This window comes from Dromaius novaehollandiae, chromosome 3, assembly GCF_036370855.1.
Source record: "Dromaius novaehollandiae isolate bDroNov1 chromosome 3, bDroNov1.hap1, whole genome shotgun sequence".
Lineage (NCBI taxonomy): Eukaryota > Metazoa > Chordata > Aves > Casuariiformes > Dromaiidae > Dromaius > Dromaius novaehollandiae.
Genome location: NC_088100.1, coordinates 60,638,250 through 60,658,680, shown reverse-complemented (window position 1 = coordinate 60,658,680; position 20,431 = coordinate 60,638,250). Strand labels below are relative to the sequence as shown.

At 37.8% G+C, this 20,431-nt stretch overlaps 1 protein-coding gene across 1 annotated transcript in view; it reads right to left on the bottom strand.

The window, feature by feature from the left end:
- LAMA2 (laminin subunit alpha 2) overlaps nt 1–20,431 on the bottom strand; it is a 368,849-nt gene that overhangs the window by 216,967 nt on the left and 131,451 nt on the right. The window contains exons 5-9 of the mRNA XM_064508966.1: nt 11,482–11,661; nt 9,252–9,341; nt 7,052–7,169; nt 5,145–5,323; nt 3,541–3,640 (exon numbers count right to left, since the gene is read on the bottom strand). Coding sequence (XP_064365036.1) covers nt 3,541–3,640; nt 5,145–5,323; nt 7,052–7,169; nt 9,252–9,341; nt 11,482–11,661 — 667 coding nt within the window. The remainder of the gene's footprint in view (nt 1–3,540; nt 3,641–5,144; nt 5,324–7,051; nt 7,170–9,251; nt 9,342–11,481; nt 11,662–20,431) is intronic.

The window sequence follows — 20,431 nt, the reverse complement described above, 5'->3', positions numbered from 1 at the left end:
ACTACTGCTGAGCAAGCACTGAGTTAATACAGGCAGGGCACAATCCAAAGTAATTCTAAGACCTGTTTCATGAGTGGTAATACCTAATTTAGAAATCACTGTAATCAATGTACAAGTAGAACTGCTTTCCTCTGTGTTCTACTTTGCATTTAAATGCTATAGAAATCCATCAGTTATTTTATTACTCAGTCACTATCTTGATATCCTTCTGAATATTTTGCACTTCATTTTTCTACATTTAAAGATTTTTGTTGTACGTACAAACTTTGCCAGTTTCTTATTCATCCCTTTTCCAAGTTATATATGATTATTTTGAATGGCTCAGATCATTCTGCTTTGAGAAAATGGTCCATTTATTCTTATCTATTCTTACTCTAAGTAGTATTAATCTGTGACAGAACCCTTCCTCCTTACCCCATTATAGCTTCTTTAATGGTCTTTGGTGAAGGACCTTGTCAAAACTTTGTGAAAATCAAAATACATTATTAATCAAATGAACCTTTGTTCACATGTTCACTAACTCCTTTAAATAGACTCATGAGGAACACCTCCCTCTACAAAAGAAGTTATCTTAAATTTTGTCCATTAAATGGAATTTTAGCCACAGTTCAGTAATGGCATATGTCTTTTTTTGTAGTTCCACTGATCTGCTTGGTACAGAAGTTAGACCTCCTGATTTTAGCTTTCTAGAATCCCCTTTTTCTAGATGCCCCTTTAATAAATTGGACAAACAGTTTCTATTCATGAGATGCGAATGTCAGTTAAAACAACATATTATAAAGTATACTTAGGCTTCAGCAATTTCATTTTTAACTATCTGCAGAAGCCATGAATAAATATCATCTAGGCCAGATGATGTTTTATTGTTCTTTTATCAGCTTGTTCTAAAACTGACACTTCTATTTGAGATAGTTCTTCTGATTTGTTCCTGTGAACAAAGGCTCCCAAGTGGGAAATTCCCTGAGTTTTTCTACTCACCAATACAAAGAATTCATCTAGCTTTTTTGCTGTACCCTTTTCTTTCTTGAGATTGCCAGTTATTAATTGATTACACCTTTAGCATATTTAAACCCTACAGAATTTGAACTTCTAGCAGTCTTTTTAATTCTGATTTGTCTGAAGAAGTACTTAGTAATAATTAAGCATTTACCAAATTATTCCTTAAAACATTTTGATGTTTATTAAGAATATGACCTTACAGCACCTGTCACAATTTATGTCCATTTCCTCAACTGGATATAACTTTGCATTTGAAGGGAATTTCTATTTTGGCTCCTAAATACATTTTATTTTATTTTATTTTATTTATTTTACAGCTTAATTATGTTGCTTGAGTCTTTGGATTAGAGAAATGCCTCTTCTCTGAGTACCTAACATGTGTTCTGTCAACATCATGACTGCCATTGCTTGCCAATCCTTGGATTGTTCATTTTGATTTTTTTTTTTTTAACAATATTCCTTGTTTTGATGAAATTGGTTTTTAGGGGGGGGGCCTCAGACTCCTACAAGAACGTTGAATTTGAGTGCTCTTCAACAGAACGATTTTAAACCAGTTCCTCACGCATAAATCCAGACTTACTGCTCTTTTTATGGATTCTCTAATTAGGTTTCTGAAGAAGCAGTCACCTACATGAGTTTAAAATATTATCTGTTAATCTATACAGAGATGAATTCAATCTGTCTTCTCTCCCCTTGCTATCTCTTTGATCTCCTGTAGCATATCATATTGACTGCCACCTTCTTGATCTGTCCTAATTATGAATGGAAATTCAGTGCATGAAGTTTCTGTGTTACTTACAATCACAAAAACACCTGTTCCATGGGTCTTGGTGCCTGTGGCCCAGCTGCTTCCCAAATCTTTGAGGCACCCTCTCAGCTAGCCACTGGTGAGCCCCTGCAGCACAGGAGACCTCTGGCTCTTTTGTAAACTGGGTCAGTGCAATAGTATCCCAGTCAGACACTTTTGCCTTACCAGAGAAACCTCTGTTTCTCCATATGAAAATATCTTGCAATATAACGGAGTTTTGCAGTAAAAGACACAGGCAAGTCTGCTTCTTTAGAAGCAGGCTGGTTTAATTTAAAAGTTTCAAATATTACTTCTTAGATCTCACAAGTCTCAGCAAATACAAATTCTTTTAAATGCCTCAGTAGGGAACAACTCCCAATATTCATTTGAATCTACAGTTTCTCCTCCACTGCCCAGGCAGTCCACTCTTTTTAGTTCTCCATCAAGAAATTTCCCCTTCCTTCTCTTTCCTTTCCCTGCATCTGAGGAACTGAAAAATCCGCTATTACCAGCCCAGCAATCCCCTTTGTTATCCAGTATATACAGTAGTTGATACCCTTAAACCTATCATCTATTAAGAGACCTCACATTCCACGATTAAGAGAGGCAACTGTAGAGACTACTACCAATCATATATTCTGTCTCTTAAGCTTGTTGAGATGATTGGCCTATATATCTTATTGCACTCAATGCCTTCTTTAACTTACAGCACTGCCATATTGGCAAGATCTAGTCTTTCCTATGTAATATGTAAATTCCTGTCAATGTCCCACTGATTATCTCTTACCAAGCTTCTGTGATGCATATTATGTCAACATCCTAATTACATTCTAATTTAAGGCAGGATGTTTCAGGATTGTTTTTTTCTTTGTAAAGAACTAACATTGGATGGATACACATCATCTCCTGCTTTTGGTCTGATTACTTCATAAGCGTTGTTTGAGTGGGGCTTTATTTGTTGAAGCTGTTCTTTATTGTTTTCTACCTGAACATTATCAGTTTCTGTCCTACCTTGCAGTGTACAGAGGCTTGAAAAGTTCATCCTAGAGGATAAGTCATCTTGAACTACCAGTTTTATCAGACAGTTTTCTCCCATTCTCCCAATCTTTTAAAATTGTATGCATGCAAAAAATCACTATAATATCTCTTGTCAACAGTTTGTACTTAGCCCAATTAAAAAATCTCTTAAGAACTGACCTTGATTTTTTTTCTTGCCTTCCTACTGTATTTTCAGAAGCTTGTTAGCAAAAAACCCAAAAAACTACTGCAATCCATTATTTCCAAAGCACAAGAAAACAATTTATTCTCTATTTGAAGATAGCTTCTTCAGGACTACAGTGAAGAGCCTGTAATCCTACATTAATAATATAGACAGCACATAAATATGACACATTTCAAACAGATTTTTTTTCTAGGTTTCAAATGCAAATATACATACAGAAAAAGAAAGATGAAAAGATTAAGGTTGTGCTGGTTTTAATCACTGTTGTTAAAGAAGAAAGCTATTTAAAGCCAAAATTCTCAAATATATTCTATGGGAAATACTCTCCCAAATGTAGCCATGGTTGCAAGCCATAAATCTTAAAGAATGCCTCAGAAAATCTGGGAATATAAAAGCTGAATTTCCAAATAAAAGTATCACAAGAATGCAGGTGGATTATTGATCACATGAGTAAATTTTCAAAAATTTCCTGTGATATATGTGCTCACTGCTGAACTTAAGCTTTACTGTCATTATCTGGCAGGAATCTCACCTCCTTCTGCATGTTTCTCATCTTTGACACAGGTATCATGTAAAGACCCATTGGGATCACAGGAACATGGCTGGCATGGATCTGGACTATCTGGCAATACCTATAAAGACAGAGAAATTACAAAACAAAACCTCTCCTTTAATAACTGGAAACTTCTATTTCTTTTTTAAACTACAATTAGGAAAGAACCATATTCTGTGCAGGTGGCTTGCACTCTTAACAAAAATGAAGCAGCTGCCTTACTTAGCCCATGCAGTCTAGGCATTAACACTGCATGTTAGATATGTATTGAACATACGTAAGTAATTTAGACACAGACATATTCTCATGAAAAACACAGTTTTATATAAATATTAATTGTATTTTTATAACTAAAAATAATGAAGTAGATTTTAAACATTCGCTACCCAAAATATACGGTATAAAATAATGCTAACAAATAGCTCAGTTATTGTGTCCAACATGAGACAACTGTAGTAACTAAAGAAAGGGATACATGAATAAAAGTGACCACTAGACAATAGAACAATTTCCTTTCATTCTTGAAAAGGATACCTCAGCAAAACTTAAATCTTCGTGTAATATCACACTGGGGATATAAACTGGAAGTTCTACATAAACTAAGTGTGTGTGTATGTACATATGTATGTATGTGAATATATACATGCATGTATGTATGTATACATGTATATGTGTGTGTATATACACGTATAAACACACACACACACACACACACACACACACGTACATGTAAATAGATATGATCACTATTAGTTGGATAATAATCTGATTCGGATACACGAATCAAGGAAGTTCACCACTGTTGAAGAGAGCAGTACTCCTTCTACAAGCTCCAAGGCTAAAAACAGTATATAAAAAAGATTTTAATTGTCTTTATTTGATGATGTTTTCTGGATTTGAGGAGTAAAGTGTAATCAGACTAAAGACCATGCTTTGCTCAACCGAAACTACACTGACAAAATATGAGGAATTTAAGCACACATTAATGGTGCAGCTATTTAAAGCACAGGCACAGCCCATATTGACAATGCAACCTAATATAAAATGCATCTTCTGACACCTTCAACTTAGATGAAAATATAGCATTATATGCTGAAGCACAAAAAAAGGTAATTCCCTCTGCACTAAAAATGAAAGGCATTCATGGGACACTAGAATTTCAGAGGTTATTATTCCTACATTACATTTAAAAAATAAAAATTACAGACTGCCTTTCTCCAATATCAAATATAGCAACATATTTTTGATCTTTGATAATGCATCTTGAAATTCATTACTGAGGCAAAAGTTCTGTTTATGGGATCATATCCTCCTTTAATTTAAACTGAAATACTAGCTGGAGGCCCTGACCTCAAGTGCATTCCTTCACATCAACGAAATTCACTTTCATATTTCTGTGAACATTAACTTTACAGACTTGCAACTGTGAAAGGCAACTACAACACTGTCAGAATTAGAAGTTAACCTTCATTAAATGGCAGTCAAAACTGTGTCATCTCAATTTAATAGCTTAACTCCCCACGCTGAAGTGGTGGCTTGAACACCAAGAACTACAGTGAAGTGACAGCAGAAGATGGGATTACCCCTTTTGGCCTGAAGTAACCGTCAATGCAGGTCTCACAGTTTATGCCATCAGTGTGGCTTGTACAATTAACACACACTCCACCTCCAATGTATTCTCCATGGACATTCAAACTCTGATTTCTGTCAGCAATATTCTGATCATAGTAACATTCCTCAGACTTCCTATGACAGTTGCATGCTGAAAGAGAAAGAACTGTATTAGCAAGCATCACTTCCTGGCTGGAGATGTAAGACTATTACTAACATATTAATAACAATCTTTCAACATTTTGTCATTTGTTCTGTGTACACTGTAACCAACAGCACATTCAAACATTAATTTACTGTTTCTTCAGCTATTAAAAATAATATGGTCCGCTCACAAATGCTGTTCGGAGGTCTGTATATTGTATTTTTTCCTCAGTGTTTTGTCTGGGGGAACTAGGGAAGTGGGCAGACACAGCCTAACTATGCTCTATGCTCTTCCTGGATTTTTTCTTTTCTGTTTAAATTGATGACCCAATTACCTTCTGCTGAATGTACACCCATATGACTCAGGAAACAGTTGGCCAACAAAAAATATAAGAGGATACAAGAACTATAAGGGATACAGCAAACTGGCAAGAGTAAATTAAAATCATTTCCATGAAAGCTAAAAGAAATCTTAAAAGCACTTGATTTACACATACACATATAAAAACTGAGTCAGAATGAGAAAACTCCCAATCTTTACAACTTTTTGAGAAGTTCATATTTGAATCCTTATGCTGCAAGCCCATACGTGTCTGAGCTAATCTAATAATCTGTTGCTGTGAAAATGAGGAGGCTCTCACTCTCCCCTCCTCTGAGTATTAAAACTTCCTAATTTTAATCTGCATATAAAGAGGAATACAGGGCTCATCAGCATTGCAGGGAATCATTCTACTGACACTTCTGTGTTTGGAACTGGATCCCAGGGGATTGTTTCTGCCATGAAGGCAGAACAATTCATTGAGGGCGTAACAGGAACAGGGCGTAAGAAGGATCCCTTAAAAATTAATCAGGAAAATTAATGGACCTTGATTTGATTCCAGAATGCATTCCCCATACAGATAGTCTGCACAAACAACAGCGTCTATAAGAATACATTACTGGACAGAAATACGCATTGCATTTATAATATTAATATGAGAATATCTGTTTCTTTTTATTTATTTTTAACCACTCCTGGCAAATCCACAGCTGCAATCCTAGAACTGAATAAATACTTATGTGTACCAGAGAACTAGATATTATGTTCAGAAGCATATATACTTTGTGACCTCTGGAAGTAAGATGTTGAAGTTCAATTATTACCATCCTTACTACGGTAAATCTGAAAATGCATTTCCCACTCTGTGATAAGATGGTATTTCAATGTATGTTTTCATTCCATGTTGTAAAACTAAACACATCATTTTTTTTCCATTTAAAAAATCAGAAACTCAAATTATATTTTGATGATGCAAAATATTTAGTTTCAGCAAAGCTGAACATTGTAATACATAAAAGTGGCCATTTATACAAACATAGTGCTGTTAAAGTTTAATATAATGAAAAAGTCTTCAAAAAAGAATTTTTAACTTTATCAGAATGGACTTCGATGACTTTATCAAAACAAAACAACAAAGATTATAAAAATTAAACAAGGAAGTCAAAATGATTTTTAGATATTATCGTAAACAAAATCAGCATGTCACTACAATATTCTGAGTTCAATAAAAGTAAAGTTATACAAATAATTGTTCTATTGACTTTTTTGAGCCAGTCTGAATAATAAGTGAACAACAACTGATTTATAAACAAGTGTGTTTAGAACTAAAATGAATTCCAGAATCAAGCAGGACTTGATTTCAGTTTTCACCAGCAGTTACACTAAACCTTCTCTTCTCTACTGATCTTGACTTACGTTCACATTCATGCTTGACCAGGAAAGTTCCAGCATGCCAAGGTTTTTGATTAAAACCAGGACAACAATGATCACATGTTTCTCCACATGTGTTGTGCTCACATTGACAGACAGATTTCTAATTTAAAAGAAAATAAAATATTAACACACTGCGATGATTTGAAGAATCTGTCCATGTACATACTCTGCATTACAGTTCAAGTTATGAAAATGTTAACGTTAAAACTTCTCTATTAATTCCACTGTTTATTCGTTCTTATTCATTTATGTATCCTGCACCCACCAAGTAAGAGACAACAGAATGTGTTTAACCTTAATAGTTTTATTATAAGAAAACAACCATTGTGTAAAGGAAGTTGGCCTGTACTAAGAGAATCTACTTACAACCGTCTGAAGAAAGGAGGACTGGAGAATGAAAATTCCCCAATACAGCAAATAAGCCAAAGTGTTGGTAGCCCTCCGATACAGCTTCACATTACAGTTAGCTTACACAAAAAGCGGTGAGCGAACCTCCACCCTTTGCCTCATGCAGCTGCAGGGTTAAAATCACTTCAGCTGGCTGATCCAATAAAAACACTCTTCTCTCTCCCTTCAGCATTAATTTTGTACTGGATGGGCCAGTTGTGCTGACTCATATATATGTACATACATACATACATATATGTGTGTGTGTGTATATATATATGTATGTATGTGTATATATACGTTTGTATGTGTATATACATACATATACACATGTGCATATGTATGTGTATATACACACATACATACATATATGCATCTGCGCATGCACGTACACACACAAACATATATAAAATATAGCTACATATGTAACCTTCTAGCTGCACCATAACTAAATTCTATGTGAGGGTAGCAGAAGGAGTTTTTAACTAAGAGAGGAGCCAAGAGCAGGACCACCCTTTCAGGAGCATTTGGTTCCTCAGCAGATCAGCTTAGTCACAGCATACAAACATTGATGTAGGGGACACACAAACTCTTTGAGGCATAGAGGAAGCTTGTGAAAGATAAAAGAACCTCTAGTTCAGACCATTTATTTCAGTATGGCTCATTCTAAAGAGTATGCCTGGAGAGCTCAACCAAATGACCCACATCTCTTACAGCTTGAGCTGCTTCATTTATTGTATCTTTTATATTCTTTCTACTGCAAAACAACACAACTCTTGCTATAACACCTTTTTCTACCCAGTAGCCAAACCATCCAAACTGAAGTCCTTCTTAATCTGCAGTAGCAGCACTTATTTTCTGAGGCAGGCCCAAGTCAAACACATGGCACTGAGACAATGCTGCCATTTGATAATTAAGATCATCTGAAACAATGGTCCATCACTTGAAAAGGATTAAACCAAGGATTTCATCAAGTTTTAACACGGACCATGGAAATTGCTTAGAACTACAAAAGCTGTCTCTATAATATTTTTTCTAATTTCTTTTCTTTTTTTTGTAAACAGTTCCCAAACAATGGCTGAATGTCCTATAGAAACAAGATTTTTCCATTAAATTCTACAAAACTTCTAATTAAAAGAATAATATATGAAGAGATTCCTTGTTGCAGCATATCAGCAATGTCAGCACACTGCAAATTCTGCATTAGTGATACTATGTGCATGCATGTGTATAGATTTCAACTGTCAATAAGAAATTATGTTTCTGACTTGCGTCAGAATGTCAGAACACCAGTAATAGTGTAAAAAGAAAGCTACAAGTTTGGAAGAATTATAAACAGCTTCACAGTTTTCTAGACTGGCTTGACTGATCACTCAGTTAATATTTTCCTTATGGTAAACGGGCCATTCTAGAGCCATCATTTATTTGCAAGTATCCATTAAATTGGTGATATTTATTTAGGAAACACCTTGATTAATACCAAAGAAGAAAAAGAAATATCAACTAGCAGAGCTCACCTCTACAGCTACATCACTTAATCTAAATTTCTGTTGTTCCTAGGAGGCTTTCAAGACAGACTGAATTATCTGAAACCTATTCTTCCATTCAAGAGAAAGCCTTCACTGAAACTGCATGAATGTTTATCATTCTGGTTCCAGCATTATTTTATCCTGGCACTGCTTTGGGCTGTTCTAGGTGAAGAACAGATGTCAATTCACAGAACTCTGAGGAATTATCAGGATTCTTTCTCATGTTCCACCCTACGAACAAGGCACTTAAAAAAACCCCTACTTACATTAGTCACTGGATCCAATGGACAAGCCTTTGCATGGCCTGAACAGATGCACATGCCTCCAACAGAGATGTCTTTTATAGAATAGTAATACTGTAAGACAAAACAGAAAATGAATTGCTAAGTGGATTGTAAAATGCAGGTGTCAAACTACCGAATTTATTTCTGGTGACAAAACTGTCAGGTCCTGTTTTATTTCTTTCTCGATCTATTAAAAATACAGCAGTAATCCAAGCTGCATCTTGATCAACAGATTCGAGCTTAGTGAAAGAAAGGGTATAAACTGGCACAGCTCCATTTGTGTGAAGTCACAAGAGCTATGTCCATTAACACACAGCACACACCAAACAGGAGTGCAAGAGAAGGCTATATGCACACTAGGTAATGAAAATTCCAATGCTGTAGACTTACTGCCTTCAGAAAACATGAAAATGAAAAAGCATGGTGAAGAGGAGAAGAGAAAGGATGAACAAAGGCAAAGAAAGGGACACCTTTGTTCACCTTAGCTGGGTATCACCTGAGCATTTACTGCACTATGGAAAAAAGAACTGTTTTTCTCTACCAGCCTTTAGAATGACTATGCAAGAGTCTCCATTTCTAAGATTTAAATAGTTTTCAACCTGTTGCTCTGCCCTGTGACCATTACTATTTTTTTTTTGGTGGGGATTACTAGCACTTACAGGAAGGAAAGAAAGAGGTTTATAATCCTGTATTCTCACATCTGTAAAAAGCCAATTTCACATGCTGCCTTGTCCACTTTCATCTGTTTTTGTGAGGGTCCCGCAATATCGTAACAACTGACTAATCAAAATAAATGTATGCCTTTTGCAAATGTTGCTGTTCCTGGGTTCAACCTCTTTTGCTGATCATTAATACATATATCAAACAACTAGAACTCATGTAACTTATAGTTAACCTTCTACAATGCAGAAAATGTATCATTCATTATTACCTTTTGTTTCCTGCTCTGTGGCATAGTGGCTTGTCTGATATCTAAGTATCAGTTGCTCCTTGTTCTCCTGGAGATGTCTCTGCAGCAGCCTCATAGAGAGCTGCCTTACAGAAGTCATTATTCCTTGTTTATTCAAGAAATCTGTGGATACTCCTGAACTAGATTTCAGGAGTATACAGTGAATTCTAAAGTGTGAATCAGCACCTTAGCTAGATTCAATTTTCTGTTTCTGCTTAGTTTGTTAAATGTGCATCCTTTTGTAAGCATTTAGTTTCCATGATTAGTTAAGTATGCAAAAACTGGAAGTTATTCTGGGTTTGTAATACAAAACAGAATGCTATTCCAAACATTCAGAGACTGTTCCACTTCAACAGCCAGCACCCTACGGATTTGGAGGAAGAAATGGAAACTAGAAGTGTGGAACGGAAGAAGCCACTTTTATTTGCAATTATTCACCATTGATAAATGGCATTCATTAAAGCCAAGAATAACAATAATCCCCTTGATACCGTAAGCAACAACTTTTCAAAGCAAAATTAGATCAGAATAAAGAGGAATCAAGCAAGAGTTAAAAATGTGGAAAAGTACGTATCTCCAGCTTTTAAGAATGCCTAGTAGAAAAATCAGAGGACAAACAGAGTAACACACAATGTCTGAGCAGCTCGAAGATGGGAAGACCAGGCATAGGAAGAAAGGAAGGACTGGGGAAAGAAGAGAACAGGGGCACATGCACACAAGGAACAGCAGAGAAGATAGGGGTATGGCAGGAGTATGAATGCTGCATCCATTCTTTGAAGCTAAAGCAAGATGTAAAATTTTTACTATTAGCAACAGTATTGCACTGATGATAAAAATACAACATTCAGACACTACTACTACTAATAGTACCACTAACAGGAATTCCATTCAAATTAAGTGTTCGAGAAATGTTAAAGGTAGCAAAGGAGGGAGCAGACAGAGGGATGAGGAGACATTATCTAACAACAGTCACTTGCCAATTACCCGTATCAAAATGTTTACACCCCAAGGAACTCTGTGCTACTGATTCTTTATGTTAATAATACCACCAAGCAGCAAAAATAAATCATTCACTTCTGCTATAGAGAAGAAAACAAAACACTGAAGAAGGGGGAATACTCCACCTGTCAGTAGGATTTTGACAGATAACAGCAGCTGCTCATAATCTTCCAAGATCCTCTATGGTAAGCAAAGGCACGTGCAGCATCTATAAGCATTGTAGAACTTCTACCCATGCATTTCTATAGTGTTGCCAGAACTTACCCTCCTTGTAACAATGGGATCGATTTCATTGGGGTCTTTGTGGGCAAACATCATTAAATCAGCATTTAGTGTCCGTATCCTCTGAAACCTCAAGCGAATAAAGCGAGCAGAAGTGAATTGTAGTAATACGTGTGAAGGATCATCAGCACTAGGCCGTCCATTAATTAGAGAGGTATGAATCTGAAGGCAAAATTATTAAACAATTAGATGACATTAATGCAGCCATGATGACGCCAATACCATTACTGTGTGAATGCATTCTAACCAGAATACCTTCTTCCTTAAGAAAACAGATATCCCCACAAAAATATTTTGCATACCCACTCTCCCCAGTTACGCAGAGACTTTACAGTGAAAACTCTTTGGGCAAAGGAGAGTCATCAGCCACAGAAAGGTTCTAGAACAAACTGCACACAACACAGCAAGGCCCTGTAACTGTCCACACCACACACAAGTCATTTCTCCTGCTCTAGTCTGATCCAATGAAATAGACATTTTCAAGTCACTGAGCAACTGAAGTAGCACAAAATTTGAGTTAAAGGAATGGATACTTGGATTGGGACTCTGAGTTCACCAGGGATAGGGACCAGCCTGCACCTCTTAGAGCAAACAACATCAAAAGACTGTTGAACTAGATGTTTTATAAAGCCAGGTGCTATTAGAACACAAAGTAGAATAAGGTATCTTCTGAAATACAGACAACTACAACAGCTGGATGAGTCAAAATATGCATTCATACATATCTCCCCCTTCCCATTGCCTCTTTACAGAGTACATAATTTTCTTTGAGTCTTGTTTTCAGCAAATTAAAGTAATTTTCTGTGTTGCAACAGTTTTCATCTGCTCCCTAAGGAGTCTCTTTCTATCACCTCAGAGAACTTGTCTGTGCACTGTATGTTTTTCTGAAGACTCTATCAATATCTGCTTGCACCATGGTTTCTGTAACGATTCCCTCCTTTCTCTGCCTGCCCTATCCTAAACTCCAGAAAACTTTTAGATAAGTGCATTCAGTGGCTCTTGGAGAAGACGCAATCTCCCCTCTTTCATAAAGAGACTCTATGACCCAGATTGCAGCAGCCAGGTCAAGGCAAACAAAAATAGGCAATCTTCTTCCCCTGCTGCCAAGACAAACCCTTTTTAGCCGATCATGACATACATTAGCTGTGAATCAACAAAAAGAGAAAAAGATCTATCTAGCACGGTATCCTGTCTCATACAATAGCCAAAAAAGCATGCTTAAGGATAAGACAAAGACAAGCATACATAATACTTCCTCAGGGACTTTCTAAGCCAAGTATAGTTTGGTAAGCCTCAAGGGATTTACAAGAATTTATTCAATCTCACCTTAAATCCAGGTCACCTTTTAGAACTCACATGTATCATGTAATAGAGAACTTCTCACCTTACTTGTATGTTACAGGAAAAAACATCCTCCTTGTGCTTGTTTTAAACCTGGTTCCTACTAAATTCACATGATACCGCCTAGTTCTTAAATTGGAACAAACAAGTATATTTATCTTTCTACCAGCTCTATTCCATATTACATTTTCTACTAATTTGCTTGGCACCGATATCAGGCTTCCAGATCTGTAGTTCCCTCAAATTCCTAAGGAATGTTTCTAAAACCTGGTGTCTCATTTGACACCCCACACTCCTCAGTTACTAAGAATATTTTTAAGTGAGGAGTTACATACTACTGTTGTAAATCAGCTAGTTCATCCTTGAGTTCCTTTTTATTATTCAATTTATCAATTATTTCTGCACCTCTTCAGTTAACAATCTAGTTTGTGACTGTTTCTTACACTCCTCTCCTGTAAATAATGTTTCTGCTGCAGGAACCTTGCTGACAGTTTCTCTAGCAAAAACTGATTCAAATAATTAATTTAGCTTTTCTGCAATGACCTCATCTTTCTTTAATGCTCTTTGATCATCTCTCAGCCCACCAATTCTCTGTCAGACTTCTTTAATCTGATGTGTTTGAAAAAGGTTTATTTTAACTTCATACCCTTAGCAAGTCACTCAGAATCTTTCTGGCATCGTTATCATGGTTTAACATTTCGTTTACTGGAGTTTATTTTTATCTGTTTTCCTCATTTGAAGGAAAACACAAGACTTCCATTCATGAATGATGTGAATTTACTTCTAATCTCTAAAATCTTTTCTTACCTTACGGTTTAAACATGCAGTAGTGCTTTTGGAACCATTTTATGTGTAGCATGCATGTGTTCCAAGTGTGTGTGATGTTAACTTTAAACAAACTCCAGGCTGACTGAAAATTTTTAGCTTTTCAACCAACTTTTTCATTTTTTAAATTGTACTTAGGCAGATTTTCTTCCCATGGGATGTTGCATTTTGAGGTTTTCATGATTATTTTTACACATTGGTTCTTCAACAATTATACCTCTCACCAGGATCTGTGCACCCTACTAGCTGCACCAAGAACGGTCAGGTGTCTAAAAATTCCTCTTTGCAGTATACCCAATTCTGCTAGCCACATTGTCTGCCAATGGGTAGCAGAAGGCTGATATTATTCTCAGCCTTTGGTAAGTCTCACTCACTTCCACACTTCTGACTGGGCAGTTGCTGATGCAGTGCTAAACCTATGATGCCCTGCTTTAGGATATCACTTCATAGACATCTCACACACCATTTTATTCCTCCTGACTTCCTTATTTTATATTACGTTTTTCTTTAATCTATAGTGCTCCTCCTCCACAAAACACTCAGTCATTTCTAAAGACCTTGTTGTGGCGACTGGCATGGCTACTGTGTCACTATTTTCAATTAAAACCAGACATTGTGATACACCAATCTTTACCCTGAAACTTCTTCCTATGCTGCTTCTAAGTCAAAGCCCTCTCAGATTGCCTAGCTACCTAGCCTTTAACATGATGCTGAGAGCTCTTCAGGGAGTTTCATCTTTAGAACCTCTGCCCTACTCCTTCCTTTCAGCACTGGCAGCAACAGCACTTTACAACACCCCTTAAGATTAGGTATTAATTAGCAGGGCAGGTAACCCTTCTCGGCTGCTGAGTATGGATTCTTTTGCAGATTGCTTTTATCGGGGCAATACTTGGATGCAGCCAATCTTAGCCTCTGTTGAAAAGAGACCTGAGAGGAGCTGCAGTGCAGTCCAACCAGATGGTCAGGTGATCAAGATTTTAGAATACACTTCATCAGGTTTCTATCACTCGGAAGTGACAGATGTAGCCTAAGAAGCTTTTAAGATGTCCATACAATCTGATATTTTGGGTTTAAAAACATTACACAACTTATATTAATGAACATGGACTTATTTAGCTTGTACTTCTAATGGGTACTTAGAACACAGAAGAGCTCTGTTGCAGAGGCTCAGAGCTGTCTGCTATATGCAGACTCAAAGGAATTTTTTCTTATGGAATCAGAGAATGATTTGCGGTTGGAAGGGATCTCTGGTGATTGTCTAGTCCAACCGCCTTGCTCTAAGGTTAGCTACAGCAGGTTGCTCAGGGCTGTGTCCAGTTGAGCTTTGAATATCTCCAAGAATGGAGACTCCACAACCTCTCTGGGCAACTTGTTTCAGTGTTTGATCATTCTCATAGTAAACATTTTTTAACGTTTAAACGGAATTTCCTTTATAGCAATTTGTGCCTGTTGCTTCCTGTCCTGTCACTGGGCACCACTGAGAAGAGTCTGACTTGATTTTCTTTACTTGCCCCCACCACCTATTTATACATATAGATAAGATCCCCCTGATCCTTCTCTTCTCAAGGTGCTAAATAATCCCAGCTCTCTCGGCCTCTCCTCATGTGTCAGATGCTCCAAGCCTTTAATTGTCTTTGTGGCCTTTTGCTAGACCTGCTCCAGTATATCCATGTCTCTCCTGTACCAGGGAGACAAGCACTGGACACAGCACTGCAGAAGAGAAGGATCACCTCCTTCAACCTGTTGGCAACACTCTTCCTGACACAGCCCAGGATGCTCTTGGCCTTCTTTGCCCCCAGGTCTTTCTCTGCACAGGTGCTTTCCAGCCAGTCCACATCCAGACAGTACTAGTGCATAAAGTTATTCCTCCCCAGGCCTGGGAGGCCTTTGCAGGCCTTTGTAATTCCCTTCATTGAACTTTACACCTGTCAACCCATTTCTGTAGCCTATCAAGGTCACACTGGATGCCAACACAACCACTGGGTGTATCAACCACTCTTTGCAATTTCATATTGTCTGCAAGCTTGCTGTGAGTGCATGACCCTGCAGTAGAATGATTTGGTACTGGTATACCTGGGGTGTACCACTAATGACCAGCCTCCAGCTGGACTTTGTGCTGCTGATCACAACACTGAGCCTGGCAGTTCAGCCTCTCAGTTTGTCAACAAAGTTGTTAGGGGAGACAGTGTAAAAACCTTTCTAAAGACAAGATGAACAAAATAAACTGCTTCCGTCATCCACCAAGCCAGTCATCCCATTGCAGAAGGCCATCAGCTTGGTTAAGCACGATTTCCCCTTTGTAAATCTATGCTGACTACTCCCAGTCACCTTGTCCTTAATGTTTGGCTTCCAAGAGGATTTGCTCCATCACCCTCCCAGAGATCAAGGTGATGCTGATCTGTCTCTAGGTTTCTGGGTCTTCCTTCTTGCCCTCCTTGAGGATAGGAGTGACATTTGCTTTCTTCCAGTCCTCAGGAACCTCCGTTGATCACCACAACCTTTCAAAGATAATTGAGAGTGGCCTCAGCACAGCTCCCTTAGCACTTGTAGGTTCATCCTATCAAGTCCCATGGACTTGTGCACATACAGTTTATTTAAATATTCCCTAACTTGATCCTCCTCCACCTTCGGTCAGTCTTTCTTGCTCCAGACTTTCCCACTGGTCTCAAAGGCTTGGGATACCTAAAGGCCAGTCTTACCAGTAAAGACCAAGGTGAAGAAGACATAGAGTACCTCAGCTTTTTCCACGTCCTTTGTCACTAGGGCCCCTGCCTCATTCACCAGCAACCCATATTTTCAATAGTCTTCCCATATGCCCGTAGAAGCCCTTCTTCTTGCCCTTCACATCACTCACCAGATTCAATTCCAGGTGGGCTTTGGCTTTCCTAACTCCACTCCCGCATGCTTGGATAATGTCTCTGTATTCCTCCTGGGTCATCTGTCCCTGTTTCCATGTCTTGTATGCTTGCTTTTTATGTTTGAATTTAGTCAAGAGCTCCTTGTTTACCCATGCAGGTCTCCTCCTGCTTGACTGCCTGCACTTGGGGGTGGACCACTTTTGAGCTTGGAGGATGTGATTCTTGAACATCAGCCAGATGTCCTGGGCTCCACATCCCATGGGATTCTTCCAAGCAGATCCCTGAACAGACCAAAGTCCACTACTCTGAAGTGCAGGATTGTGAACCTGCGATTTGCCTTGCTACCTCCTCTCAGGATCTTGAACTCCATCATCTCATGGTCACTGCAGACAAGGCTGCCCCTGACCTCCACATCCCCAACTACTTCCTCCTGGTTTGTAAATAGGAGCTCAAGCAGAGCATCTCGCCTAGTCAGCTCCTTGATCACTTCTGTTAGTAAAGTTGTCATCAGTGCACTCCTGAAACATCCGGGATGGCTTGTGCCCTGCTGAGTTGCCCTCCAGAAGATATCAGGATGGTTCAAGTTCCCCTTGAGGGCCAGGGCCTGCAGACTTCAGCATTCTCCCAGTTGTCTGGAGTTTCTCAAATCCACAACTAGTGCACACCTCTTCCAGGCAAGGACATCATCTCCTTCTGCCCTAGCCTTCGCGAGATACCTCAGCACTCCCTGCAGCCCTAGAGCTGGACAGCTGCATCCTCCCTCTGGAACTCAGCCTGAGTCGAGGCTTCTGTTGCACTGGGGTAGTTGCTCCAGTTGGTGCTGGGGTCATGTCCTGTGGTGCATCACCACCACTGCTGAGCACAAAAACACTGCACTCGGCAGAATTTCCACCCCTCTTCTGTGAGCCTTTCTGTGTCAACTGCTGCACAAACTGCTGCATCTGCTAGCTGTCTCTGTTGTTTTATTTAATGCAAAACAATGCTGTTGCTTTGCATGAAAATATATTATCAACTGCTATGTTACTTTAAATTAATGCGCTTCAACAAATTAACTTTTTAGAATTTTAAGTATGAACAATATTTGCATTCAAATTTAAAATATCCACGTATGAATGCAAGTGGTATATCTTTCTGCTTAGAACTCAGTATTTGAAATTAGTTACTTTGCCAAGCAATTTGAGTCCAGTCGGTCTCAAGCTGTTTCTAGGATATAAAAAACCCCAGCTGTTTGGCTATGTGGCATGGAGTCTTTATGCTCACTTTCCTCTCAAGTAAACTACTTCACTAACCGGTATGCTTTCCACTGGTGCATATCTATTTACTGAACATTAGATAAACTGAACGCTATAATTTTTTCATAAAATGGTGCAATTTGTCACAGAGATAGAGCCGGAGTGCCAGCATTCCACAGTAATTTTTGGCTAGTAGCAGTAAAGAACTCACTTTGTTCAAGTAGGCAGTGGCTTATTTTGGACTCATATCATATTGTGTGCTTCAAGCCTGATGGTGTATGTAAGACAGCGGTCAGAACCTGAAATACTTCTACGAAAGATCCGTTTCTCACTAATATACCTTAGTTAGCAGCATAAAGAAGGGAAAGCTTCTTTCCTGAACCAGAAGACTTGCTGTTTGGTATTCAGCAGTGGAGAAGACAGATATGCCAGTCTTAAAATTATGTAATGAGAAGGGCACTCCATGATTTACATTCTCAAATTATGCAAGTACATTAATACGAAGATGGACAATAGAGAGCATCAATTTTTCACAGGTAATTCAGTAGCTCTCATAATTCACCTTCCTAATAACTGCCTTCATTATCTGTTGCAAATTGCTCACTTGCAGTAGACCTAAAATTACTGTTAATTAATGAATCTCTTGGCATCTTATTTTTAATCCCTAAAGACAAAAGTTCTGCAGGTTTTCTTAGTGTTAGCACTTCTCACACTTTCAGCTATCATTAGAGTTGGTTTCAAAACCAATAAACTATATTGGAAGTATATGCCAGAACTCAGCATCTGATTCTTCACTCTGTGTGTGTGTATACACACATATACATATATAAATATACACATACACACTTATATATATATGAAAGTCATATATATGAAATAGTTGAAATAGTGTATTTTGCAAGGTTTGTTATATTTCTAATCAGTATCTCACTATCTTAATAAATTAACAGTTTATTAAGAGAAAGCACAAATTCATTCTGTGCCTCGCTAATGAGTACAAGAGCTGCTTGAAATGCAGTGCTTAAACTTGCATTAAAATTTCAAAGGCTGTGCATGTCAAACTATCTCAGCTAACTCCCTCCCCCAAAGAATACAGGCAAATGTCAGCTTAACGAACTGTTTAGCAAATACTATTGTGTCATTGACAACTATACCCTACAGCTTAAGCTGAACAGGGCTTCATCTCTTCAGTTCTGATTAACTCGCTTTTGTCACTTTCCAGTTTCCAATTTCACCTGAAACTAAAATTGCTTACTCTAGCCACTGCTTTTCTACAGTTCCTCTAATTCTCATGCTTGTCATTTCTGGACAAGAAACAATTTGTCAAAGACGCCACTTTGCATACTTTTAAACAGACTGCTCATTGTCAGAGCAATAGCTATTAAAAAAATCACAGAATAATGAGGAATTTGATTACCTTGAAACAGTATTTGTCATTTCAAGTTTTTATTTGCTTTTTGTTACTCTCTTAATTAAGTGAAAATGCTACACCAGGCTGCCGTTTCACTTATGCATACTACAGACCATAAGGGATTCAGTCAGCTAGATGTGAGGCCTGGAACACAGTATGTTAATACAGCGCTGTTTTTTCACGTTCCACTGGCTTTTCAAAGTGTACTTGTAAGGGAGACTCCACCTCTTAATAAACTAAAGAGGTAGCATTTTATGCTTAGTAATAACTAATAACATAGCTGGGGAAAAAGCTAAGGCTTAGCTCATTCTCAAAGATGAAAAATACTGAACCTCTATTTTTAAGAGTTATCCATGAGAAGGTATGCTGGCAATGGGTTATAGGTTCTTTAACACATATTATCAAGCTGGCTTATAATTTTAAATCATCAAATGACATCTGTTTCAAATTTCACTGTACACAATAAGAGCCTGACCTCTGATACGTAAAAATGTGTATGACCAGTGTTACTCTATTTTACATTTTGTGTTACATAACTGCTACCTGATCTAGTGGCAAGCAGATTCAAACTGAGTAAGAAACGAAGCCACACTGAGTGGCTGATGCCAATGGCAGCTCTAGGTGCAAAACAATTTATGAAATTTATGAATTCTGAAAATTATGCTAGTCTGGGTTTTGATTAATCAGAGGTGAAACACATTGATCGTACAGAGTTTACTACTAGCACCTATCTGTTTAAAGAATAAAATATAGTGGTATGTCAAATTCACACCCTTCACAAGTATTGAAAAAACACAATATAAAAGATATAAATTACGCTACTTTTTTAAAAAGGACTAAAATGAGATGCACATTTTCTTAAGGGGAGTTTTTTTGTCAGTGTGTGTGTGGGGGTGTCTCTTGAAGGTATATGCTTCTTTTTGGACAATGATCATCAATGGGATAAGTAATTCCAAAAGAATGACCAAAACAGGAAAGCTTTGTTTTCTTGCAGATTATTGTAAGAAGCATACTGGTCCATGAATTTAAATAAATGGCTTCTAGCTATGCCCAAACAAAACAAAAAAAACAGCAAAAACCCCTTTCCTACCAGGATACCATGATTTCCCTTATTCATTATTATATGGTTGTCCTAAAAATGCATAGCACTCTCTACTATTTTTTTTCCTGAGAGGTACTGTGGTGTGCATTGTGGAATTACAGAAAAATCATAGCCAGAACAGAACTGTGAACAGTGGAAAGAAAATCCACAGCAACTTGTCCAG